Consider the following 26898-nt stretch of genomic DNA (forward strand, 5'->3'; position numbering starts at 1 on the left):
ACCGATGATCGTGGGTTCAAACCCGGGCAAGCACCTCTGAATTTTCATGTGCTTAATTTGTGATTATAATTCATCTCGTGCTTTACGGTGAAGGAAAACATCGTGAGGAAACCTGCATGTGTCTAATTTCACTGAAATTCTGCCACATGTGAATTCTACCAACCCGCATTGGAGCAGCGTGGTGGAATAAGCTCCAAACCTTTTCCTCAAAAAGAGGAGAGGAGGCCTTTAGCCCAGCAGTGGGACATTCACAGGCTGTTACGGTTACGGTTACGGTTGCTGTTTAGCGGTAGATTATTTAAGGAGAGGGAACCCTAATCTACCCAGACGGGCTAGCACAAAGCCGTACCACCTAATAAGTTTCTTAAATGTTGAAATTTCGCAATGTCTTTGGTGCATTAACGTGTTCATTGACGTTGTTTTGTAATTAAGCTGTAAAAAATGCTATAGAGTGCTAACATGTTCACATTGATTAACCGTCTCGGTTATATACAGCTTGCAGTGGATAGCTTGCAGTGGCGAAACTACAATAGGGCAAGGTTATTCTGTGCATCAGCGCCAAGAGACCAGGGGCAACATATTGTAATGAAATATTTAAAAATTAAAATATTTCCATATGAGCAATATCTATTTTTTATACATTTTAAATTCACATCATTTTGTTTTACAAAAAGAAACAGTCTTTCACAAAATGTCATAGTAAATATGTGACATATAAATAGAATAATAATAAATTAAAAATTAATAAGAGTGGACAATAGCTCGATTATTTCTCAATCCGCCTAGCAAGTGGCAAGTAGCAACTCTACGGATAGCCTGCTTTGTGTTATAAAGTAGCCTGTATATAGACAATCAAAAATTACAAAGTGATTACAACCACGACCGACAGGGTTTTTTTGTACATTCAATAGCTGTCTTTACAGCTATTAATTACGAACTTATAGTCTCTAGAATTGTAATCTTATAGCGCGATTTAAAAGCTTTCACCGCCATCTTGTTTTTTCTTTCTACAATATTACTTTGCAATAAAACAAATACATAATATCATTTATACATATTTACTACTAGTAATAACTAATAAATCAGGATCAACCTCGGAATTAAAGATAATAAGCTTAAAATAAACCTTTGTCTTACAATTCAAAAATTTCGTCTCTGTGTCAAAAAATATTCAAATTCCCAAAATTAGGTTTTTAAATATCTCTCTTCCTATGTCTTAAATGATACGTACATTTATTATAAAATTTGAGTATCGATTTAGCTACAATTTTTGCTAAACATTTTTTTATTCGATTAACTATTTTTGAGATAGAGCGCAAACGTAATGTAAGGTTCTCATGTAGTATCCACCAAACAGCATTAGAGCAGCGTGAATAATTTCCAAGCCTTCTCTCCAAAAGGTGAGCTTTTTAGCCCAGTAGTGGGACATTTACGGGCTATAATTTACTTTTATGCATGTTAAAAAGTCTTTTTCAGTTTTTGTATATGATTTTTTTAACAATTTCTATTCAAAATTTTCATAAAGACAATGCGTAGATAATACTATCTATCCGTGTCCCGTCCGCTACGATAAGCGTGAATTATAATATATAACTAAAAAAAACTACATAATATTATTTTAAACAAAATAAACACAAAATTTAACCTTTGCTCTTTTTTAATACACAATGGACTTCTCTATCAAATTTTGTAAAAATTTATTTATAAATATTGCTCGAACTAATGGTAGAGCAATATTTATATATTTATAAGTAAGAATCAGTTTTAGGAGTATATTAATAGCTTTATTTATTTTTTAAAAAAGGTAGCCTGATTAGTTGTAGTCTAACGCGAAAGTGAGTTTTTTTGTTTGTTTTTTACGCTTTATAAACGTTGTCAGGGGAAACTAATGCCTCACGGTAGTATGCGCAAGCGATCCGTGACGTCCCCCGACAAGACGGAGTGGGTACCGCTGGTTTTTAGTGGGTATTCCGGCGCTTTCAGCGCCGGCGAGTCCCACATACCCCCCACCTCATGTGGGGGAAACTCATAAATGTGTTTTTCCAGCGAGAAAAAAAAAGTGGGTAACTAATGCCTAAATAAATACATTAAAAAACATCGAATTTTTTATTTCTTACTCATTAATTTTTTATATCTTTGCATTTTATAAGACATGTTTTATAATATCTAATTACGACAATGTCAAAGATAAAGATTCCCTGTCAATTTTTTTGACAGGGAATCTTTAACTAAATAAAAAAAATATGGATGACGTAAGGATTCCAACGAAATCGAAATCTATTCAGGCATATTTCACATATGTACAGGAACCCTGAAAACACACTACTATTTTGTGCAGACGTGTAATAATGAGATAACATAACAATGGCATTTGATTATAATTTTTATAAAAATGCTGAATAAAACTTGAGTCAACGTATTTTACAAATAAGCAGATATACGTTAAATAAACAATATAGTTACTAATCGAATTTAGATTTTAAACGCTTATCTGTTGTTATATATTGAGTGTTTACTTAATAATGTATCAGGCATTAGTCATTTCCCCTTGAACCGCCGGACCGGGATACATATGACCCATTAATAACTTCAGTCGCATGAACAGCTCTCGACGAGAGCGGTTCTCATCAGAAATGAAGCTTATACTTATTGTGTTTGCATTAATTGTTTTAATACAATACAGTGAGAGTCGGCACACCGGCTGGTTTCCACAAAACCTCGTGGATGCGTTCACAAATAGAACATCAGAAATAACAAACTACGTTCGTTCAAAGGGACGCAGCCTTAAACAATTTTACGTCAAAAATGTTAGAAATAAAATAACGTCATATCTTGGTTTTAATAATCAGACGCAAATAGAAGATGATCATAATAACCAGGCGAGGATAAAGAGGAAATTCAAAGAGTACGTCGAAGGTGCTCAAGCGAATGATGAAAAGATTTTTGACGCAATAGCTCCTGAAAAATTGGAATATTCGTGCAATGATAACGACCCAAGCATATATATGACCACCCCACAATTGATAGCACTACATGGTTATGTGTCGGAGTCACATACAATCGTCACTGAAGATGGTTATATACTCACAGTTCACAGAATACCTCACTCCCGTAACTCTAAAAGCCAGGAGATTCCTCGCAAAACTGTTCTCCTTCATCACGGTCTCCTCGGAAGTTCAGCCGATTGGATCATCGCAGGGCCAGAGAAAGGTCTAGCTTATATATTATCTGAAGCCGGTTACGATGTGTGGTTAGCGAATGTTCGAGGAAACACTTACTCCAGGGCGCACGTAACTCTTAACACTGATACATTCGCATTTTGGAACTTCACATTTCACGAAGTCAGCCAACACGATTTGCCAGCTGTCATTGACTATATTATGGCCACAAAAGGATGGGATACAAAAATAAACTATATCGGCCATTCAATGGGGACAACTATCTTATTCGCTTTGCTATCCACAAAGACACATTACAATAAAGTTTTAAGAGCCGGTTTCGCGTTAGCTCCTGTGGCTTTCATGAGTGATATTAAAAGCCCTATTCGCCTCCTCGCGAAATACAGCAATAATTTGGAATATTTGTTGAAACTTCTAGGCGCTAATCAATTTTTACCGCAAAACTCGGTACTGAGATGGTTATCGAAACACGCGTGCGAAATAAATCATTACGAAGAAGTGATTTGTGAAAATTCGTTGTTTGTATTGTGCGGACACGATGAACGTCAGTTTAATAAAAGTTTGCTACCTATAATACTAGGACATGTTCCGGCCGGTGCGTCGACGAAGACGTTAGTTCATTACGCGCAAGAGATTCGAAATGTTGGAAGATTCCAGCAATTTGACTATGGTACCGATGAAAATTTGAAGCGGTATGGGACGCTTTCACCCCCCGAATATCCTCTACATAAAATCACTCTACCGATCGCTTTGTTTAGTTCTGAAAACGATTGGCTGGCAAGTGATGTTGATGTGACAAGCTTATACGTACAGCTCGTAAATCCCATAGAACATTATATTGTGCCTTTGAAAGAGTTCAACCATATTGATTTTATTTGGGCGGTCGATGCACCGAAATTGGTTTACGTAAAATTACTTCAACTGCTAGAGGAAGGAGTTAGCAAATCTTTTTTTAATATAAACCTCAACACATATGACGTGCGTTAGATTATAAATAAGCTTATAGTGTTCTGTTTTGTTGATTTAATAATAATGTTATCATTTAAGTCAAATTAAAACAATGCAAATATCTTCTTGTATATAATTGTTACATCTGTGATGTCTTTAAATTGTATATGAATAAAATTTAATAATAAAATAAAAAAATAAAATAAAAAAACGAGATTATTGATATAGAATAATTTAAATTACTAAAATCAACCTTTCATTTATTCCATAAACATAACTATGTTATAAAAAATAATTATATACCTACTTTATTGTATTGACCAGCAACAACAATATTTACATAATTATAGCTCAATCGATTGTGTGGATCTAGTTTTAAAATTACTAATGAGTATATATTGTCACAAACTAACATATAATGGTAGATATTCTATGACCCAGAGGTTAGACCGCGAGAATCTTAACCGATGATGTCGGGTTCGAATACAGGCATGCAACTGAATTTTCATTTGCTTAATTATTGTTCATAATACATCTTGAGCTTGATGGTGAAATAAAACATCGTGATTATAAAAATGCATGTGTCTAATTTCACTGAAATTCTCCCACATGTCACCAACTCGCATTGAAGCAGCTTGGTGGAATAAGCGCCAAATCTTTTCCTCAAAGAGAGAGGAAGCCTTAGCCCAGCCGTGGGACATTCACAGGCTTATACTTTATACACTTGTAAAAAAAACGTAGTCTACGGGTTCTATATTAAAAGTAGGACTAGATGGATAAAACAATTATATGAAGCTACAATTTGTTTTTATTATTATTTAAATACATTGATTTATATAAATAGCAATCAATTTTAATCATAATCTTATCGCTGTGAAATTCAAACATCTAACTTATGTCAATTAATCAAACTAATATTGTAATTGCGAAAAGAAGTATGTTTTTTATAATAAGAGATGGTCTCCCGAAGTTAAGTGGTCACCACCGCCCATAGACTGTATAAGAACTATAAATCACCCATTACCCCGTTATATTTCTTATGCCTGTAGTTACATTGGTTCACATACCCTTTAAACCGGAATCGGAACACAAGGATACTTATTGCTGTTTGGCGGTAGAATATCTGATGAATGGGTGGGACCTACCCAGACGGACTACCACCAAGTGATTCCATGTGTCTAATAAGTAGGAAATTCAACCTTCAGTCTAGTTAAGGACGGCAAAATAAATTAGGGACAAAACAAAAAAAAAAATTAACGCGAATGAAATTGCGAAAAACAGTTTAGCGTCACATACCTAAATCTTCTAACAATGTAATATAAAATTCCTCAATATAAATAACAAATAAATTTGTATAACAAAGTCCACAATCAATCTCCTAAACAAAACATGATTCATTTATTATTATATAAACATAAAATTCAAATCAAACGTAATGAATCATTTCACAATTGAACTATGTGATAGTAAATTGTTAAAAACATTACGCGTTGTAAAGCGAATAGGTTGAACTTATATGCGATGATACTTATCAGCGACGAATACCAAAGATAAGTTTAAAACTAAAACATTAACGGCTTTACTTATAAACGTTACGTAGCGGGAGATTAGATAAACATTGCTGTCATGCTGCATTCTTTTAAATGTCAAAACAATAATGACAGATGCAGAATGCGGGACAAAACTGAATCTGATACAGCTATAATAAAATATTAAATATTTAAAACTAAACTTACTATTATTTACTAAAACGAAATATTATCAAGAAAGTAACATTCGCTATTATAATAACAAGGAATTTATATTATTGTAATTTTTATATTGCTTGGCAGCGACTATAAAACTACGACTGTTGTACTTTTTAGTTACCTGCTTTTTAGTTGAACTCGGGTTAAATTTATTTTGAAGGTTTCACCTTAATTTTTTTTCTTTTGTCTTTAAATTGATTCGAAAGTGTCTTAAAAATAAAGGGAAGTAAGTCTGTAAAATGTTACTGTCCCATAGTGAAGTTTATTCCACACTGCGCCAACGTGAGTTGGTGGATACACGTGTAACATAATTTCACCTGACATAATTTTAAAATTTATCGGTTTTCTACAGAATATATTTCGGAGAGTGTGCCCAGGAACTATTTGATTTGGTTCTTACGTCACCTTTTTACCATAGAACTGCGAGGCATCGTAAAGATCTGCACCCGTGCGTAGTTGATGTATCTAAGACACGTACGAAACGATTTGCTTCCTCGTTTCTGATACGCACCGCTAAGATCTGGAATACCCTCCCGACCTCCGTTTTTCCCACCACCTACAATATGGGTACCTTCAAGTCTAGAGTGAATAGGCATCTTCTAGGCAAGCGCGCTCCATCTTAGACTGTATCATCACTTTCCATTATAAAAGCAAATTAAATACATAAAAATTGGGTTTGAACCCGTAATCATCGGTTAAGAGTCACGTGTTCTAGCCTCTAGGTCAGCTCAGTGTTTTCAAACTTCGTATTCGTTATTCAATGCCACAAATAAACTTACATTGAAAATCTGTCATTCAACTCAAGTTTCGAATTCCGACGCTCGGTTTAACCGGACTATATATATATTTAACCCTAATTTTATATTTTATTATTTACCTGTAATTTTTTTTTTTTATTTAATGACATTAGTTGCTTTTTTATTTGAATTTATATAACCTACATGAATTGTTAAGACATTTGCTTAAATATAATATAATATGATGGATTAATCATCTAAGATTAAAAGAAAAACTATTATTACTCATAATTGTGACCGTTGATCTTTGCTATACGTAATTACGTTTCTTAGAACTATTGATACTATATTAATAAAATATTAATTAAAATATGTAAAACATTTTTGACCGATAAAGATTAAAATAAAATAAAAAATCGTCTAAGTTTTTTTTATGTCTGTATGTACACGCTAATCTCCGAAACTACGGAACAGATTTAGACCAGAACTACATTTAGTGATCAATTAAGGGCCCTCATTCCGAAATTGGAATGGACTGGATATTGAATAGATTAATAAGGAAGGTTTTTATAATTAAATAATATAAGCTGTAATTCATTAAGATTTCGAAAGAAGTCATGCTAACTAGAAGTTTAATTATTTAATATTTATTTATATTCTTTCTTAAAAACACGTGTTATATTATATTAGTACAACATAGTTGAATAGGTAGGGAGACAGGACCCCAGAATAAGTAAAACATGTGTTACGGGTCCTCAGGCTTCCTTTTCCTGGATTACAAAACTTTACTGACGTGCGCCGCGAGTTAAGCAGTAGAGTTTTATGTATTACGATATAAACATTATAAACAATTTTATATTGCCACCACGAAACCAAATGGCAATAATATTGTTAAAATAACAAAGTAATAATAATAATAATAATAATAAGATAATACAAGTCGGTAGGAACAACTTCGAGAAGGAAGCCGATCGAAGAATTCGCTTGGAATGGGCAGCATTTGGCAACCTTCGTCAAGTCCTCAAGTCGTCTATACCGCAATGTTTGAAGACGAAAGTCTTCAACCAATGCGTCTTACCTGCCATGACATACGGTGCCGAAACGTGGACACTAACTGCGGGACTAGTCCACAAATTCAAAGTCGCTCAGCGTGCTATGGAGCGAGCTATGCTCGGAGTATCTTTGAAGGATAAGATCAGAAATGAGATTATCCGGAAAAGAACCGGAGTCACCGACATAGCTTGCAAAATTAGCAGGCTGAAGTGGCAGTGGGCTGGTCACGTATATCGTAGGACCGATGGCCGTTGGAGCAGACGAGTCCTAGAGTGGAGACCGCGAATCGGCAAGCGCAGCGTAGGGCGCCCTCCAGCCAGGTGGACCGACGACCTTAAGAAGGTGGCGGGCACCAACTGGATGCGGAAGGCGGAGGACAGGGAGCTTTGGCGCACCTTGGGAGAGGCCTATGTTCAGCTGTGGACAACGATTGGCTGTTGATTGATTGATTTGATTGAACAAAGTATTCAGTATTATATTACTCACAAAAAAAAAGGAATCATAATATTATGTTATAACAATACGATCCATGATATCGAGGTACACAATAGTGCGGCTCCTCACATTATATAATTATAATAATATTATTGAATTAAAGCGTATCAATAACTATTAATAGTTTGAAATCTTGGGACCTAAGCAAAATATATACAGTCTGGCGTAATAATTTAGTATTAGACATATATTATGTAATAATAATAGACTCAAGCGTATGTAATTTTTTAAATTCTGGTTTATTAATAGTAATTTGATCAAACCAGTTTTGTCTTCCAATAACATATTTTTAAGTTTATATATTTATTGTGTTTATATGTAGCCATTTTATGCCACACTTTGAATTGTTCAATAAATATATAAATGTACCACACTAAGGCAAACTTTAAATTTAATTTATATGTTTTTAATACGCACAATTTTTTCACTTTTCGTTTATGGCCTGTTTATTAAATCTGTCAATCTGTCATGTGCAGAATTGATATCTGTCAAATGGCAATTTGTCAAAAGTACATAATTTTATTTTGTAAATAATATCATTGAAATATAATTTCGATGCACAGTTTTGTCAAATAATAATAAAAATACGGACAATGGCTTATTTTAAGCGTTGGCGATATGCAGCGTTTATTAGTGGATTTGTTGGTTTGTTAGGACTGACTTTGTACCCTATCGCTATAAGCCCAATGATAGACCCTTCGGAATACAGTAAGATTAAGGAAAAGATTATATAAAATAGCTTCCGAAATGTATTGTTTTATTAATCATTGTTACCTGAATATGAATGATGTAATTAATTTCTAAATTTTGCAATATTATTTTGACAGCTGCCTATTAAATCTAAATCTTATATAAATGACTTACAATAGCTACAATTACGTTAAAATAATTTTTGTTTTCATATAAATCAAAACTAAATATTTATTTCTTAATAAACAAAATCGCAAATTGATAATGTATTTATTTTCAGAAAAAATTCAAAAGGAAACCAGAAAGAATATTAGGCAAGAGGATATCCAACCAGGAAGTAATTATTATTTGTATTTTTTTTTAATATGATACAGAATTTATTTACATTTTTTTTAAAACAAAATGTTGTTTAATGTTTTTCTAAGCTATAATATTACCTTTTTTGCAGATATGAAAGTCTGGTCAGATCCATTTGACCGTAAAAAGCCTCAAAATGAATGAAATACATAAGATTATTTATTAGTTAATGTAAAAATAATGTTACTTAGTTGTTTGTAAAATAAAGAATTTCATAAGAATTGTTTTTGATATCACTGCTTAAAAAAATCAACAACTTTGATTTCTTTGGATTAATAATTATTTCAAGTCAATGTTAAAAAGAATTGAGTAACAGATATAGAAAAATGGAAGTTACCACAATCCACCTTCCAACTTATAATTCTTAGTAATACTTATTGATTGTAAATCTATTACTAAAAATTCTCAGAAGAGAATACCAGCAAAACAAACTCGGCAGAGTAATTTATTTATTAGCAGTAAATTTAGGTTAAAAAAAAAGAATGATTAAAAATATTTTTTATTGTGAAAATTGCAAATCCTATACTGTTGACTCCACAACTTATTGTTAGTTACAAAACAGTGGAGTATAATGTCACAATTTCCATTAAAAAAATAAACTTAATTTCTCATATTTACAAAAGGTGCCCATTTTTTATTTGATAAAATGTCTGAATCTTAACGATACATTTAATTAAGTATAATGACACACGATGCTTAGTAAGTAATTAGTAAATGGAAAGTAACAAACTATTTATTAAAAAATTCATGGGTACCACAATTTTTATATACTTTTATTTATTTACTAGCTTTTCTCATAGTGTTGTCATTATCCTATTTAAAGTAAAAATTAGCAGACACATTGATTTGTCACTAAGTTCCTAGCGTCAATATATAAAAGCTATGCGGCTAAAATATATTTACAAAGTTATACAGATTTGAAACAACACAAGGGGTTAGTGTATTCTATATATTAAAGTTTAAACCTATCTCTCACAAAAATATCTCTCAGTTCAAAAATTTAACTAACATCATAACTAAATCTAATGGATATGCTCGTAATTAACACACACAACTAAATTAAATCATTCAATTGCATACACTATTTAAAGTTTTAACCGTTACATAAATTTATGTATACAGAACATATTTGACTGAATGATTTCATCCATTCACTAATCTTATTCATTCACCTGTTATTTGACTTATAAAAGAAAATATTTTTCGAATTCCCATAAAAATGAGCAAATGCATAAAGGTACATTGAGCGTTAGAATCTAAAATTTTAACTTTGCTTTAAGTGAAATAAAATTAAAAATATATTTTTGATGACAAGATTTTTATTACTAGTATCAGTATAGCGAGATACGTTTAAAATTAGTTTTATTTGTATTAAATATATTAATCGTATAAAACCTCTAATAATAATTAATCATTATATATTTAGAACACGTGACATCACAAACATATGATTCTATACATATTGCGCGTTAAGGACTTTAATTTAGTTAAATAAAAATATTAAATACTATGTTAATTCCTTAAAAAATAGTTAAATGGTGTTTATTGCAATATTTCTGAGACTTGTTAAGATTCATATGTTAATAGCACCCTTATCATGCAAATGTTTTTTGTTACAAAGAAATAATTTTAAATTTCGAGTTTATTCCTTTTTCAAAATACACTTTATTAAGACTGTTATGTATTTTGTACGATTTTCAAAGATTTACAAATGTTAACAAATCTAGTTTTTTTTTAAAGTATCTTTAATTGTAATATTTTACCGTTTTTGTTTAATTACTTATTTATAACAACCAAGAAGTGTATAGAATTTAGAATGATACATTGGATTGGATGTAGTTGCCATTACAAAATATAATTAATACAGTTAAAAAGCAAGAAAAGCTTTTATAAACAGGTACATTATTTAATTTTATGATAAGATTTGTGACTTTAGAAATAAACTATAACATTATTTCAAAATAATATCCCTATGCAAATACAATTTAAGAAAGATATTTTCAATTTTTTTCATTCATTCTTTCAGTGCATTCAGATCTTCATTCTTTAAAATTTTCTTTATAATCTACACTGTTCCAAAACTATTATAAAAATGCTTATTTTAGTGCCCATTGTCTTTTTAAAATAAGAAGGTATGTGAGACATTAAAAACAAATGACAGTCTATTTTCATTATCTATGCATTAATCATATATGTCAATTTGTGTTGATGAAGTTTTCGTTGCTCTCATTTTAATTATGAACGTAAAAATGAACGTTTCATTATATAAAATCACTTTAAATATATTTCCACCGTGCTAGAAATAATAAAGATAAAATTGACGTAAGATAAATTTATATAAATCATTACTACAGTATAGAATGGTTTTTACAACTTTTTGGAATCATAAAAACATATCTAAAACGTTTCAAATGTCAAATTATCGACGACAGAAAGAGAGAAGCCCCCTATACAATATTTATCAGCGAGGTCTTTTTTTTTATTTAAACCATTTTATACTGTCGATGGATACGATACGATACAACGTCGATTTTAAAAAATAAGGTTTTAAGGATAATATAAGTACTAATTTACACTGACGTATTTGTTAAAATTATTTAGTTTATGTGAGCGCAGTCTTATGAAATCCGTAATTATTAATGTTTTATTACTATCTCGCAATATTAAATCCTTTTTTTTTATACTTAATACGCAACCTTTTCAAAATTAACAATATCACAATTGCGCAAAATACTTATATTAACCTTAAAAAAGTTCAGCCAATTATAATTTAGCAAAAATACACCATCGTGTGGATCCGAAATGGCTTATAAATGTAAACACTGTGTTTTATCACTTTTTGATTCACCTTTAATCACTTAAAAATGATTTATTGTCTGTTAATCTGATCTAGCGATATTATAATTAATGCAAAAATTCGTCATCATCGCCTACCTGTAAGAAAAAAAAAGAAAAAATCCATGAATTATTAATTAAGTGATTTTTATACTGTATATACCGTAACCGTAACAGCCTGTGAGTGTCCCACTGCTGGGCTAAAGGCCTCCTCTCCTCTTTTAGGGAAAGTTTTGGAGCTTATTCCACCACGCTGCTGCAATGCTGTTTGGTGGAATACACATGTGGCAGATTTTCAGTGAAATTAGACACATGCAGGTTTCTTCACGATGTTTTTCTTCACCGTAAAGCACGAGATGAATTATAATCACAAATTAAGCACATGCAAATTCAGTGGTGCTTGCCCGGGTCTGAACCCACGATCATCGGTTAAGATTCACGCGTTCTCGCGTTCTTATCACTGGGCCATCTCGGCTCATACTATATATGATAAAATATAAATGATTTACCTGTAAGAAATATTCAAAATCGCTTCGATGGCAGTTACCTTCGGCAGAAAATGTGAATTTGTGAAATGTTCCGTCTTCACTAACGACTGCAAATTATTGAATAATATTAGTTACCTAATGTTTAGATATATTATTAAAAATATGTTATTTTTTTTAGGATTATTGAAGGTGTTAGTTGTAATAGTATCATAAGACTATGTATATGTATGTATGTGTTTGTGTGTGCATGGGTTTTCAGTTGAGAATGAGACCCGCGGCTTAACTTCAGTGAAGATAATATTATTTTCTTCTGTGTTTCTATTATTATATTATAACTTTTTGTATTTAATCTCCAACTTGAATGGAAATGGTAGCATGTAGTAGAAAGTATGGAATGTGCGGTAGTGTGTACTAGAAGGTATTTAATGTGTAGTAAGCGTATTGTAGCATGTGCTACATGTGTAGCGTGTGGTATGGTATGGTGTAGTGTTGCGTCGTGCGATATCATGTTGTAGGGTATAATAAGCGTGGGTTAGTGTGTAGTAACGTATTGTAGTTTGTGAGATAGCGTGTAATAGCGTATTGTAGCTCGTGTCAGTGCTGCAGGGTGTGGTGTAGCGGCACTCACCGACCGCGCTGGTGTCGTCGCTGAAGGCGCAGAGCGCGCGCAGCGGCGGCGCGGCGGGCGCGGCGCACACGTGCGCGTACGAGCCGCGCGCGAGCCACACGTGCAGCGTGCCCTTGTCCGACACGCAGCACACCAGCGAGCCCGACCAGTTGAAGTTTATACTGGACCGAGAACGAGTACCATTATTACTTTGGCTGGTTTTTGGCAGGACAGAGTATGAGTTGATATATACCGTGGCCACCGTCACTACTAAGTCAGGTAACAACTATTTCTTACTGTAAGAAATTTTATTCATCCATTACATCACCAAGAAGCCTTGAGAACTAAGATGTTATGTCTCAATTAAAATGGCTCATCCACCGTTCAAACTGGCACAAAATATTGAGTATTGCTTCTCGGTAGAATACGCGACGAATGAGTGGTACCAATCGGCAGAGCGCAGAGACTTACTACCAAGTACGACACCAGCTAATACAGTATCTTATGAAGCGTATGCAGAGGACAAGTTAAATTAACTTACCAATAAACATCAGCATAATCGGAGCCTCGTCTCAACTCGTGCAGCATATGCTTGGTGGTGGTGTCCCATAAGCGTATGATCGTTCCCCTCTCGGAGGCCGTGGCGAGCTTCGCCCCGTTAGCTGATAGACTAATACAAACTAAATCCGTTTGATGGCAACCAACAACGGCGGGGGAACTTGAAGCTGCACCTTTAACTGCTCGGGATACGTCCTGGAGAAGTTTTTTTTTTTTTTTAATTTAATCGCACAATAGATAGGCTGACTGGCAAATCGGTTACTTGATGATAAGTGGGTACCACCACCCGTAGACATTTTACTAATATTAAACTATTTAATAAATGTATGTTCCATTAACGCAATAAAAAAAGTCTATTGCTCCACCCCACGTTTTTAATATGAATTTCAAACAAATAAGAAAATCAGTAGAAAATATTTAGTTTAATTTTTAAATGATCGTTTATCATACAAGTTTCTACCACTTACCAATAGCTGCAATGAGCCTTTCCGATGCGCAGGCGCAGCGAGCAATTGAAGCGCGTTTGGATCCGTTGCGATCGCGCACAAAGGTCGTGCAGTCGCCGGCGTCCTCAGCAATGCGACTCGCGCTAACGACGGCAGTGATAAGACTTGTATAGAAGAGTGGAGTACTACAGCTACCCTAAAAATGTTAAATTATATACTTTAGTAAATCAGCTGCATCAATGGTTTTGCTCTACGTGCTCTCGAGGATCCCGGGACCTTAAATATTTACGCACGACGACGACTCGATCTCGGACTCTTTAGCTTACGACACAGCGTTGTCGCTGTAACTCAGCAATCTTCATAGTTTTTCTATTATTTTATTTATTGTTTTACTTTTTTCTTAAATTTTTTTTTATGATAAGCAATTCAATAATTAGGGAAGGCCGGCAGATATCTCAAATTTCAATAAAACATTTATTTTTTTTTCAAATTTTAGTCTTTGAATATATTTTTTACTGTGTGATTTGAGTGTGTTCAGTGATGGCAGCAACTCGAATACACAAACGTGTATTCGAGTTGCTGCCACTTGCTATCAACCCGCGGCTTCCATTATGTACATTATAATAGTATTTTTTCTTAAGAATAATAGCAATTCCCATTTTAAGGAATTTACAAATATAAGAATTTTAGTAACTTGCCCCTCTAATTAAACATAAAGATTATATTGAGAATTGTGACAATAACTTAAAGTTCGAAATTTGTGTGCGGCTCGTAAATCGTAGCGCCATCGGTTCTTATATGGTTTTATATTAGCTTTATATGTTTGCTTTTTGAATTTTTAAGAACGTAAGGTAAGTATTTTAATAAATAAAATTAATTCTTTTGATTGATTTTACTTATATTTATTTAAACCACATTAAAAAAATTATAGATCAATAAAAAAAAGATTATATTTGATCAACAATATGTCGCACTATACAGGTCACGTTTCATCGTTTGGCATGGTTTGGCGCTCAAAAATTCTTCTTCCAGAAGCGCTCGCGCAGTACTGAATCGCATCGCATTTTGTAGCATTTTAGACGTTATAATTATATTTTATAAAAGACTTAATTATATATATTTTTTAATAATAATAATAAAAAAAACTTTTTGAAGTAATGTTAATTTTGGTATAATTTTTTCTTAATATATATAATTATTTATTAAGGAGAAATTCAAAACTATTTCAGAGCGTTTCTAGTAGTTTTTCACCTTTGAATGTGTTTTTTTTTTAAATAGTTAATTCACACCAATATCAAAATTTTCAGGCCGGTATTTACTAAATCACTATTTAAACTACATAATTATATTTTTTCCATTTAAATTGTACAGTACTATAGTTCATTCTTCGAACTCAAAAAAATGTATTCGCGCATTTTACGTAAAACTTGCTTTGGAATTTTGACTTTGTATAAACAGCTAAACCCATATTAAGAAAATTGAGGCCGCTATGATCTAAACTAATAACTGTTCTCCATTTGTCAATGAGTTAAATATTTTGGAGTCTTTTAGTTTCTCAGAATGCGAACACCTAAGTTGAGCGTTTAATAAAAAAATGACGGTTGAAATGTTATAGCGCTCTTAATCTGTAGCCTAATAAGCTACTACCAACGAGGCAATACAGAATTAAATAAAGATTGTGTGATTCATAATAGGCATATTATAAAATAGTTTACTCCTCCGGCTTCGCCCACGTATTGGGAGGGGGGATTAGGTGTTAGGTATAAAATATCCTTATACCATATTTCATCAAAACCATTTGAGCGGTTTAGTCGTGAAAGCGTAACATACAGACAGAGTTACTTTGACATTTATAATATTATTATAGATATATAGAATAATCAGTTTTATGGGTATGTTACAGCAATTTACTTTTAATTGGTTAGGGGTCAGGCACAATTGCGACGGGTTATGTTAATTATTAGAAAGGTTAATAGCATGGTTACTTATACTCAATGTATTTATTTATTCATAATTTACTGCACTACAATTAAAAATATATTTCCAAAGGTATATGAATATTGCATGTACAATGTTTCATAAGGTGCAATTAGATAAAGAAAAAACACTTTATATATCACATTTTCACATCTCAAGTGCCGGTGGCTCAGTGGCTGGAAAGTTTAAGCTTAAGTGTAGTGAAGTGTGGTGATGTAGAGATTCTGGATTACAACCTAAAAATGACGAACCATTACAGATATCTAAGACTTGACGAATACTATCCAGACCGACTAAGGAATCCAGCATCCCGTGAACACAACAAACACCCCCAAGGAAATCAACTTAATGAAGAAGTCATCTGGACTCTATGACACATCCCTTCACCACCTCATGAATTATAAACGTAAATTAAGTACATGAAAATTTAATGTAAGCAATCTAAGTTTGAACTCGGAATCATCGAATAAGATCCACGTATTGTAACTACTGTGCCATCACGACTCGAACCATTAAATTTCAGGTCAGTCGGTTAAGGCTCTTTTTATCTTATCGATCATGAGTATGTATGAACGTTTGTGTGACCAACATAGGAAGTTGTTATCATTCGAACAGCTGGATATCTAATGAGGTGAATAGTTTTTCAGAGATTATTTTAATACAAATACAAACGCTATTAATGCAGAGACAAACAAATTGGGTATTTGTAAATATGTTCGTTACTATTATTATTATTTAATGGCTAGTTTATGAGTGTAAATCAACCTGTTCAATTCCCTAGTTGGACCAAAAAATAATAATAAACATATATTTTTTAAGAGATCCTTATCCAAGCTTGCGCAGGAACAACTGTGCTTTACATACTTTGAAATTTTCGACATAAAACTCGATATTTTTTTATTGGCCCGGTCAGCATTTAAGCCCGAGACCTCGGGATCCGCGACAATATAAGGAACAAGATAAACAAGACAGATAAAATAAAAGTACAATCATCAAGCAGATACGATTAGTTATTTTAACGTTATTAATGCTACTTTGCAATTCGGCAACATAGCATTGTTATTGTTCATTTAATTTACGCAAATATATTCGTTCGTCATCCTTCCTTTATTATTTTATACACAAACCTAAGTCGTAGTTTAGGTACAACAACAAGTAACAAAAAAAAAATTGTTTGTAACATACTACGTATATAATATATACCCAGCTACGTATTAACAGAAATAAAGTAACAAAAACAAAGTACGCTATCATTCATTAGAATAGTGTTTAATGATAAAAGATTACAACACGTGTGGCTCTGTACACGTCATAACAGTTATATACTTTTTTATGTAATAGGTAAGCGGACGGGTAAATGGACCACCTGATGGTCAAGAAATATAACCCATTCCTATCCGAATGTGTCACCGACTTTAGGGACTAAGATGTTATGTCCCTTGTGCCTGTAATTACACTGGCTCACTCACCCTTCAAAACGGAACGCAACAATACTAAGTATTGCTGTTTAGCGGTAGAATATCTGATGAGTGGGTGGTACCTACCCACGCTGGTTTGCACATAGTCTTACCACATGGTATGGTATACCTTTTTTAAATCAGAACATACAGGAGTGCACTCAAATTTTATCTTCGACTTGTAAAAGTAACAGCTTGAAAATATCTCCTGCCTCAAATGCGGTTTGCGGAAACATATGTCACGTATTTACATCCGACCCATGTAAGTTTCCTTGCGATGTTTTCCTTCAACGCCGAACACGAAACGATTTTTTTTTTTTATAGAATAGGAAGGCGGACGAGTATATGGGCCACCTGATGATAAGTGGTCACCAAACGCCCTTAGACATTGGCATTGTAAGAAATGTCAACCATCGCTTACATAGCCAATGCGCCACCAACCTTGGGAACTAAGATTTTATGTCCCTTGTGCCTGTAATTACACTGGCTCACTCACCCTTCAAACCGGAACACAACAATATCAAGTATTGCCGTTTTGCGGTAGAGTATCTGATGAGTGGGTGGTACCTATCCAGACGAGCTTGCACAAAGCCCTACCACCAGTAAATCAATCAATCACATGAAAGCTTAGAGGCTCTTCCTTGGATTTTAACCGAAGATCTTAGAATATTTCTGAGACGTTTTATAAACTAGGCTACATTTATTATTAAATTTTTCTGCAAAACAAATTTATTTAAATACATTTGAAAACATAATTTAAGTCACGATTTCATTTTAGTATATTGCACGACTAAATGTCGCCGACCATAGTCCCAATATAATGAACGGTCATCTAAAAGATATATTTTAAATATGGAATCGACTAATTACGGCAGTTGGTGAACATAACAGCTTAATTTGTTTTTTTTTTTTAATTGGCCTACGGACTATAATTTCTTACAAAAATGCACCTAATCTCTTTCCGATTGTGTCGGGTAGCCGTTTAACGCATTTACTCGTATACTATGATAATATTTATTGCGCAGTTGGCTAGATCTTGCGAATTTTCACCGCGGTTGAAAGATTAAAACGCGACTTATAGTTAATAACTTAGGTACTAATTATGTTTTTTATTTATTTTCAAAGTAATTGTATTTGAGCCCGTACTTAGGGGCTCAACCAAGGCCCCTATGCATTTTGTCATTTTGGATGGGGGTAAAATTTTATTATTTATCCAGGGCTTCTAGGCCGGAGCTATATATATGTTTATTTTTGACATGTACAACCATGTCAAAAATACCATTCTTTATTATTTTATTTGCTTTTTTTGGAAAAGGTATCATTGGGCGGGAACCCTGGATATTCTTGCCCACAATTATTTTCACATTATTTTATTTCCTTCCTCAAGCTTGCCTGGAAGATATTTCTGTCTTAGAGATAAGACCACTTCTTGTTCATATTTCTTGTCTGTTTTTTCTTAATGTTTTTGGTGTACAATAATTATTATTTATATTCTGTTGTATATCTCGTGAATAATTTCAGAGATGTTATATATATAGAATGGTCAATTCAAAAGTCAAAAAAAAAAGATCTATATTATATATACAATGGTCAAATGTAAAATAGAATTAAAAAAACTCATTATTTTTTTTTAGTTTATCATTTTGCAAAAATACTAACTTGTCTTTCCTAGCGCGCAGAGCTCTTATTGGTGATTTGAATAGCACTTCAGCTTTGTAAGCCCGTTGCTGATCATCTAACAGCATGAGACTGCAGGGCCGGCGCGCTCTCACAACAAGAAGCCAGTTGGTTCGGAACACCATTTCACATAGTGACACTTCACCCAGCTCTTCTTTGCCTTGAAAGTTAAATATTATGATAATTATAAATATAATATGTTTTTTATAGTAACGGATTCTGCCAATTTAAAATAATACAGATAACATATAAGAGATTACAGATAGATAATGTAAATAATACGACACAACAATAGATATCTAAAACAACCCAATTATTTCTTTTTTACTTTTTCCTGGCATGTACCTACCACAGTATTTTTTCCTTTGTCCGTCTTCAACTAATATTGTTTGAGGTTACAATATAATGTCAATATCAATGACAAATGTTGATGATGAGCGTAATTTCTTAATTTTTTAATTGAAGTTTTGATAAATAAAGAAACAAAATTATTATTCCTTACAACAATTTCTGAATTTCTGATAAAATATTTAGCGTTAACATAATAATAAATATTTATTGTTTTACTTCAATTGAATTATGAATTCAATGAAAATAAAATAGTTTAAATGTGGTACAAATCAGAATGTTTTTCAATAAATTATTTTTTGCCAGTCACAGAGTTGAATATTAATGTATAATAATATACTCGCTTATGTTTGCTTTATTGTATTTGTGTGTACGATTCATCTCGTGCTTGACAATGATTGAAAACAATGTGAGGAAACCTGCATGTGTCTAATTTCATTGAAATTTTACATGTGTATTCTACCAACCAGCATTGGAGCAGCGTGGTGGAATAAGCTCCAAACCTTCTCAAAAGGGAAAGGAGGCCTTAGCCTGGCAGTGGAACATTAATAGGCTGTTACTGTACTGTATGTTTGCCTAGAACTGTTTATTACTAATTTAGAGCGGGCGAGAGATTGCCACCATGCTGAAACTATACATATAGGCAGCAAATTGGTTCGGAGCATGTCTTGAAATGCACTTATAATATTTGACCTTCATTGATTAAAAGCTTGTTAAGCTGTAGTCATTATAGGATGGTTTTTTTTTTACCAGATGGTAAGTGGTCATCACCGCATTTATACATTGACACTGTAATAAATATTAACCATGCACCACCAACCTTTGGAACCAAGATGTTATGTCCCTTGTGCCTGTAGTACACTAACTCACTCACCCTTCATTTGGTTTTTGTTCTTTATTTAAATATTTCCATTTTCTCATTTTATTTTATTTTTGATTTGTATATTTTGTAATTGTGTTTGGGAATGGTGTGTTCCCTTGTGATCGGTTGTGCATAGTTACTTTTAAGTTAATAAAAAAAGTGTTTTGAATGTGTGTTATGTACAGTTGTTGGAGATCCAAATAAATAAATAAATAAACACTACTAACAACAAGTATTGCTGTTTGGCAGCATCTGATGAGTGGTACCTACCTAGACTGGCTTGCGTAAAGCCCTACCACCTAGTAAAAAACCAATGATCATAACACAATCATTTCTTATAAATGGTATATCTGATGCTATGTGAGTTTTTCAATATTTAATTGTCATAATAAGCTAAATTAATTCTGGTGACACATAAATTAACAACAAACCAGTTCATGTAATTTTGTTATATTACTTAGATAATTAAAGGCCTAATGATAGATTAATTCAGTATTAACAGATAAAGAATATGTTTTAATTATGGAAATGTTGCTTAAATGAAACCAAGTATACTTAGATAATACATTGTAAAAAATATTTTTCTTTGTCAACTTACTGTAATGTGCCTTTTCAACAAGAGGATCCACATTGTAGACCCGCAGGCCAGATGTTAGGCAGCATGTGAAGCAGCCTGCAGATCAATGACAAAAATAATTAGACCTGACAATACAATGTTCTCAATATAAATTCATTAAAGACAGAAAATTAAGGCATTAAAATTATCTTATAATGAGATCCTTAATGTGACCCTTAAATTTGTATATGCATGTCTTGTTTATCTGTATTTAATTTTATATAATAAACAATAAGTAGGAATTTGATGAGGAGAAAGGAATGTGATTATTGTTTTATTAACTGTATTAAATGTAGGTTTAAGTGTGGATGAACTTCACGGATTAAGATCTGTTAATTGATGAGTCATAAAGTTACTGTTAAGAATAATAAAATACAAACAATAAATTTTTTAATAAAAATAGATCGCGAAATTATTAACAAGCATCCACAAAGGCTATTGAATCAAAATGCCAAACAATAGAGTTTATACGTGAAATGTGAACTGCGTGGGTGCACAACTATAAATATAAACAACACGTGGAGTTATGACGAACGCGCTGAGCGTGGCAACTGGGTACCACGAAACGCAATTGTCACATATTACGAGTAATATCACGTCAAAGCTATCTCTCTCGTGTAGAATATCGCGCCGTAGACACGCTTAGATCATCCACATCATGAATAATACCAGCCAACGAGAACAAAGAACTCAGGTTGACGAACTAGGAAGTAACTAACAAACCTTGATCCTGGTTAAATCCCAGGCTCGTGATACCACTGCTCCTCCGGCGCGCCATGTTTCTTCCACAACGAAGTTATCATAAACATTGAGTTGTTTTTTTTAAAATTGTCTCAGTGGACATTTTCACATCGAAATTTTAAATACGCACATTTGTTATGTTACATGTTCCCAGTGTATGATACACAGCTGATTTGATGACTGCTGACAGAAAAACATAAGTGCTGCCAGAAGTAATAAAAATATTTTATTGCCACTTACAAGCGTTTACTATTTAACAAAATTTATTGTTTCTTTACCTACTAATATTCAATTCAATAATTCTATGAATAAATATTTCAAAAGATTATTATGCCACATAAACAAAAAAAATATTTGTGCGACAGTTATTGTTGCAGCGTTGGACTGTTATTGTTCATATTATAAACAAATATGTCTTCGAGCGAAATACACTACCTGCAAATTTATAATAACATATTAAATATTATTACATTTTGTGAATCAAAATGAATAGTAGGTAGTTATAAACAATGCTTATATAACAACGTCAAGATTAAAAAGATTTTAATCTAAGCACGACAATAAATGCGTTATTGACAATCGATATCGATAAATTAAGCAATTTCAATTTTAAATATTGTTTCGAAATGTTTGTCCAAAATGTAATGTAAACTTGTGCAAAGCTTATTTATAAATGTAGGTTTTTTATATAAACGATAAACAATTATTTGTTTTTAAGCCTTTATTTTTATCATCTCATCACACTTGTTTTACATTACTTGTTTCCGCATGCAACCTCAAAGTAATTAAAAGAAAAAAAAAAGAAAACATCAAAATGTTTTTATCTTCCCTCTTTGAAGAAATTATATTACAGGTCAAATTTTTGGTTTCTAAAGCCGTTTTAAATTATGTAGGGTGTCAATTAGCAAAATTAATTATTTTAAACTTAAAAAATATTAATGTTATAAGCTAAGGTAAGTATCATTCATAATATTCATTTGACTTTTTAATACTTTTTGTAATAAATAAAACGATTGAAATTTTTTTAATACATAATAGCTTTCAGTTTAATTAAACGATAATGGATTTTAATACAACGACGAATAATGATTATAATTGGCCATTTCCAAAACCAATTGTGGGAAAGTATGTATAATTTGTTGTCATATAAATTATGCTTGTAAAGTCATACCTACAACACATTTTAGATGCTTAATAAACTGTAACGATAATATGATTGATATTTTTATATCATAATAATTTTTGATTTCACAAGATACAAGGAAATATCCTCATAATAACCAATGCATAAAAAATTATTGTCAAAGTGCCCTAATATAAAAGTTTAAGCCTCCTATTTACAACTATTAAAAAAACAAATAGGGGCAATAACTAGGCTTCATGTAATAATTAGCTGTAGCTGTAATATTTGATAATCCCAAATGAAAAAAAAAAATGAAATAGTGTAATATTCGTTCAGCCAGTAGGTAGCTTATTGCAACAATTATAATCTTTATAAAATTTATGCTTAATACTATTTTAAAGACCATGCCAGCCACCAGTACCCAATGCAGCACAGACTATCCGGCCAGCTCCAGTCGCTCCGTACTGCCATTGTGACGCGCATTCCTATTCACCTCGGGTTGAACAATACAAACAACTGCTAGATAAAGAGCAGAAGTTGTGTCAAGATTATGAACAGTTGCGGAAACAGGTGAATGAATAATATATATTTATTAAATTATTAACGAATTAGATAGTTATTGAGTTTTGCTATCAAGAAATTCTTACTTATTCTACTAAGCACTAACTTAGGCAGTGTTTACATTTCCGAGCTTCGGAAAATACGTTGCCGTTGGTCCTGCTAAGCCTGATTTCTGTCGCGCCTAATTATTATGAGAGTAAGGAATATATAAAGTGCACCTGTATTGGCGTACTTTAATTAAGAATTAATATTGTGGCTAGAATGGGTTAGGAGGACAAATTCATTCAAGATATTTATATTACGAGTTACAAATAGCAATATTCTTAACCAAAAATCAAAATCGGGCTCCATTACTGTATTTAAATTTGCTCAATTTGAGCAAATAATTTATCTTGTATGAAGGAAAACTTGTCAGTTAAACTACATGATACGGGAGAAATGCCCTTTTATTCTGACTGTTGGTAAAATAAGATTAAACAATCAATAAAAAGTCAGTGGTGCTAATACCATAGACACGAACTAGTTGAGTATAAAGATGGTATGTATAATATAATGACCATTTTTTTTCTGTAACTCTGATGTCATAAGTACATTTTGTGAAACCTTGTGTATAAAAACTGGACGTTTATATATCTATTTGAGATTAGTTTTCACTATTGATGAGGATTAAAATTTTAAATATTATCCACTTTGTTGTCACTCGCCGCAAGATGGCGGTGTGCATAAAATTACCTATATACCGTTCAACCGATTCCCATGACAATTATTTATATCCAGTTACACAGGATAACGTATAAATAATAATATAATAATAAATATTTAAACTAAAATCGACATTTTACACGGATCAAACCGCAGGATATAGATAGAATATACATATATGTATTTAATTATAGTTATGTAATGAAGCATGTTACTAAGTATAAGTTTCTGCACTTACCTTTCAAATTATAGGTATTTTAACTTTCATTTTAGATGGTAGATGTAACTAATGATATACTGGATCATCCGTGTGACGATCTTGATAGCAAGATGATGACTATGTACCAAGCTACGTATAAAAAGAGATGTAAGTTTAAATATATGTTCCTCGCTATTTCTTGCTTCGTCTCGCAGGCTAATTACATCGCAACTAGCAATCACAATCGTGTTCAAATTGAAAACAATCTGAGTGTTAATGTTGGTCGGATTGCGCATGTGGTCGACAATTACCCAGCAGATTGAATTTGCTCTTTTTTGTTTTTAGGATTTTTGTTTCGTCCTTAAGGTCTCGTTCACACGTACGAACACATTTGGGTTCGGGTTTTGTTATGGAGGGGTGTCGTAGGGTCTAGGAGTGTTTTGTTCGCCATGTTTCCTTTGTTAGCTTTAACGTACCTACCTGGACCACTTACCCGGATACACTAATGCGTGCGAACGAACTTGTCACATTACATGATAAGTAATGGCTAGCGAACACTGAACACTATTCTTCAAACATATTCGCGGCGAAATATCATCCAATTTCCAATTTATATGCTATTAAGTTTTAAGAACAAAGACTTTCATACAAATATGCCCCAAATTCGCCTGTTAATATAAAGTTTTTGGAAATGTCATCTGACATTTCCAAAAATTCATTCTAAGTGGATGCTTACGTTATTAAATAAACTTGTGCTCCTAATTTCAGCTTTCTAGACTTAGTAGTTTTGGCTGTGCTCTGTTGGTTAGTCTGAACAAAAGATTTTATAAGTAAACATGTATTGACTGTGTTTAGTGAACTTTGATAGACATTGTATATGTGTGTGAGTGTGATACACACTCACACACAATCACGGTGCTCCAATTGTAGAAACACATGTGTCATAACTTTATCCGACACGTGGTGCAGGTGTCCTCACGATATTTTTCTTCAACACCGAGAACAAGGTTTTCTGATTTGAAAATTTCTGATTCCCGGTACCGCAATCATCGGTTAAGATTCTCGTGTTTTAACCGCTTTGCCATACCAGCTCACGTCGGCATTAATATAATCATCATTTACAGCATTCCCAGTGATTGATTACCGTAAAATAATGGCGGCGTCGCAATCAAGTGCTCCAATACCTGTCGAGAGCCATAAGTTAGGTCTATTACGCTGCTACAAAGATCCAACTCACTTCTCGGAACTGCCACCCACAGTTCGTCCGACCATCAACCCCCCAGGGGCCGTTCACACAGGCGTGTCTCCTATGTCTGTCCAAAGATGGTTTACGGAGTTCCCCGGTAGGACGGAATATATGGATACGTATAGCTCATCAGCGAAGGCTTGTTGGAGATCTATGCAGAGGTTCAAAGAGCCAATGCCTTCGACTAGGAGAAGGGCAGATGATAGGTGTGTTTAGACCTGGGATTTTTTCCATCTATATAATCGAAGGTCTAATTCGGTTTTGTTCAATTTTACAATGTGATTGTGGAATTTTAATAAAAAAGGGAAGATAAAATATGTGTTTTAATTTTTTTTTATTTCTTTAATGTAAATAATATATGAAATGTTTTTGTAAACTGGAGAATCTTCGCTTACGGAGATCGCCAGGATGTCACCATGTCAGTAATCTATATTAAATTACTAATTAATTATCAGAATATACATAATTTTATGCAGCGCTCTACAAAATATAAAAACAATTATACGCACCTTAGAATTGCTAATTAACAAGATTAAATTAAATGAAAAGTTACCATAGGTTCGGTAAGGACGGGGGCTCGAGATTGCCTTCGCTCCCTGAGGAGAGCTACGATAAGCCACGAGCGGAGCACAGCACGGCAGAGGCCGCGGATGCGTTATATCAACACGATTCCGCAGCCTCTCCGATCCGTGCTAAGGACGGCCATCATAATGGTTTTAGTGGGTAAGTATCCCCACATAACACGTTTCCCCTCCCCATGGGACTCGGTACCTTTCTGAAGGTTTCCACTGCGAGAAAAAAAAGGTTCGGTAAGCAGAAAAAAGCTAAAATTCTTCATAATTTATAAGTTAATTTATGTGTATTAATTATTTCTTATACTTCTTAAAGACTGGACCGAATTTGATTAATTTTTTTTATACTTATTCGGTCTTGTACTTTTTCACCTTGATGGCAATAGACTTGGCAGCGCTGTAGATATCCAGATTTTTTTTTCAGCGCTGTAGATTCCGACCCAGTTTTTATTCTACTCATATATATTTTTTATTCATCACTAATTATAATCTCTCATTGGTCAAAAAAACCTCGATGGACGATTTCATCGAGATATTTTTACCCGTACGAATTTTTGATCGGCAGCTAGTATATATGCACTATTTATTTATTAGCAAAATTAAAATTATTTACGGAATTTTATGATACAGACGAATTACCTTACCTAAAACAGCTATGTCATTGTATTAGTAATCA

At 32.9% G+C, this 26898-nt stretch overlaps 4 protein-coding genes across 5 annotated transcripts; 3 read left to right on the forward strand and 1 right to left on the reverse strand.

Annotated features, from left to right (window-relative positions):
* Nucleotides 1-2569: 2569 nt before the first annotated feature.
* On the forward strand, nt 2570-4703 carry LOC126776963 (gastric triacylglycerol lipase-like). Its single transcript, XM_050499825.1, has one exon. The coding sequence runs from the start codon at nt 2598-2600 to the stop codon at nt 4164-4166; it is 1569 nt and encodes a 522-aa protein (XP_050355782.1). The 5' UTR covers nt 2570-2597; the 3' UTR covers nt 4167-4703.
* A 3926-nt stretch (nt 4704-8629) lies between these two features.
* LOC126776959 (small integral membrane protein 20) lies at nt 8630-9428 on the forward strand. Its single transcript, XM_050499820.1, has 3 exons — nt 8630-8868; nt 9131-9187; nt 9299-9428. Exons 1-3 carry the CDS (start codon nt 8754-8756, stop codon nt 9349-9351), a joined length of 225 nt encoding a protein of 74 aa, XP_050355777.1. The 5' UTR covers nt 8630-8753; the 3' UTR covers nt 9352-9428.
* Nucleotides 9429-9675: 247 nt separating this feature from the next.
* On the reverse strand, nt 9676-21992 carry LOC126776964 (WD repeat domain phosphoinositide-interacting protein 4-like). Its single transcript, XM_050499827.1, has 8 exons — nt 21802-21992; nt 21061-21135; nt 19235-19412; nt 14163-14337; nt 13679-13890; nt 13159-13319; nt 12552-12637; nt 9676-12141 (listed from the first exon to the last, which is right to left on the reverse strand). The coding sequence occupies exons 1-8, from the start codon at nt 21854-21856 to the stop codon at nt 12112-12114; spliced, it is 972 nt and encodes a 323-aa protein (XP_050355784.1). The 5' UTR covers nt 21857-21992; the 3' UTR covers nt 9676-12111.
* A 649-nt stretch (nt 21993-22641) lies between these two features.
* LOC126776962 (uncharacterized) lies at nt 22642-25953 on the forward strand. Of its 2 annotated transcripts, none has more exons than XM_050499824.1 (5): nt 22642-22772; nt 22858-22944; nt 23344-23512; nt 24479-24572; nt 25529-25953. In XM_050499824.1, the coding sequence occupies exons 2-5, from the start codon at nt 22880-22882 to the stop codon at nt 25864-25866; spliced, it is 666 nt and encodes a 221-aa protein (XP_050355781.1). In that variant the 5' UTR covers nt 22642-22772; nt 22858-22879; the 3' UTR covers nt 25867-25953. The 2 variants fall into 2 exon arrangements, with proteins under 2 accessions (XP_050355781.1, XP_050355780.1); XM_050499823.1 differs by having other exon boundaries at nt 22865-22944.
* Nucleotides 25954-26898: the final 945 nt, after the last annotated feature.

This window comes from Nymphalis io, chromosome 21 (assembly GCF_905147045.1).
Source record: "Nymphalis io chromosome 21, ilAglIoxx1.1, whole genome shotgun sequence".
NCBI lineage: Eukaryota > Metazoa > Arthropoda > Insecta > Lepidoptera > Nymphalidae > Nymphalis > Nymphalis io.

Excerpts from the sequence above, each read along its gene's own strand:
- LOC126776963 (XM_050499825.1), top strand. The coding sequence starts at position 2,598 with ATGAACAGCTCTCGACGAGAGCGGTTCTCATCAGAAATGAAGCTTATA.
- LOC126776959 (XM_050499820.1), top strand. The coding sequence starts at position 8,754 with ATGGCTTATTTTAAGCGTTGGCGATATGCAGCGTTTATTAGTGGATTT. Across the intron at positions 8,869-9,130 it reads GATAGACCCTTCGGAATACA|AAAAAATTCAAAAGGAAACC; the intron begins GTAAGATTAAGG and ends ATTTATTTTCAG. Across the intron at positions 9,188-9,298 it reads AGAGGATATCCAACCAGGAA|ATATGAAAGTCTGGTCAGAT; the intron begins GTAATTATTATT and ends CCTTTTTTGCAG.
- LOC126776964 (XM_050499827.1), bottom strand. The coding sequence starts at position 21,856 with ATGGCGCGCCGGAGGAGCAGTGGTATCACGAGCCTGGGATTTAACCAG. Across the intron at positions 14,338-19,234 it reads CTGCGCGCTAGGAAAGACAA|GGTAGCTGTAGTACTCCACT; the intron begins GTTAGTATTTTT and ends TAACATTTTTAG. Across the intron at positions 13,891-14,162 it reads AAGGCTCATTGCAGCTATTG|GACGTATCCCGAGCAGTTAA; the intron begins GTAAGTGGTAGA and ends AAACTTCTCCAG.
- LOC126776962 (XM_050499824.1), top strand. The coding sequence starts at position 22,880 with ATGGATTTTAATACAACGACGAATAATGATTATAATTGGCCATTTCCA. Across the intron at positions 23,513-24,478 it reads ATGAACAGTTGCGGAAACAG|ATGGTAGATGTAACTAATGA; the intron begins GTGAATGAATAA and ends CTTTCATTTTAG. Across the intron at positions 24,573-25,528 it reads AGCTACGTATAAAAAGAGAT|CATTCCCAGTGATTGATTAC; the intron begins GTAAGTTTAAAT and ends CATCATTTACAG.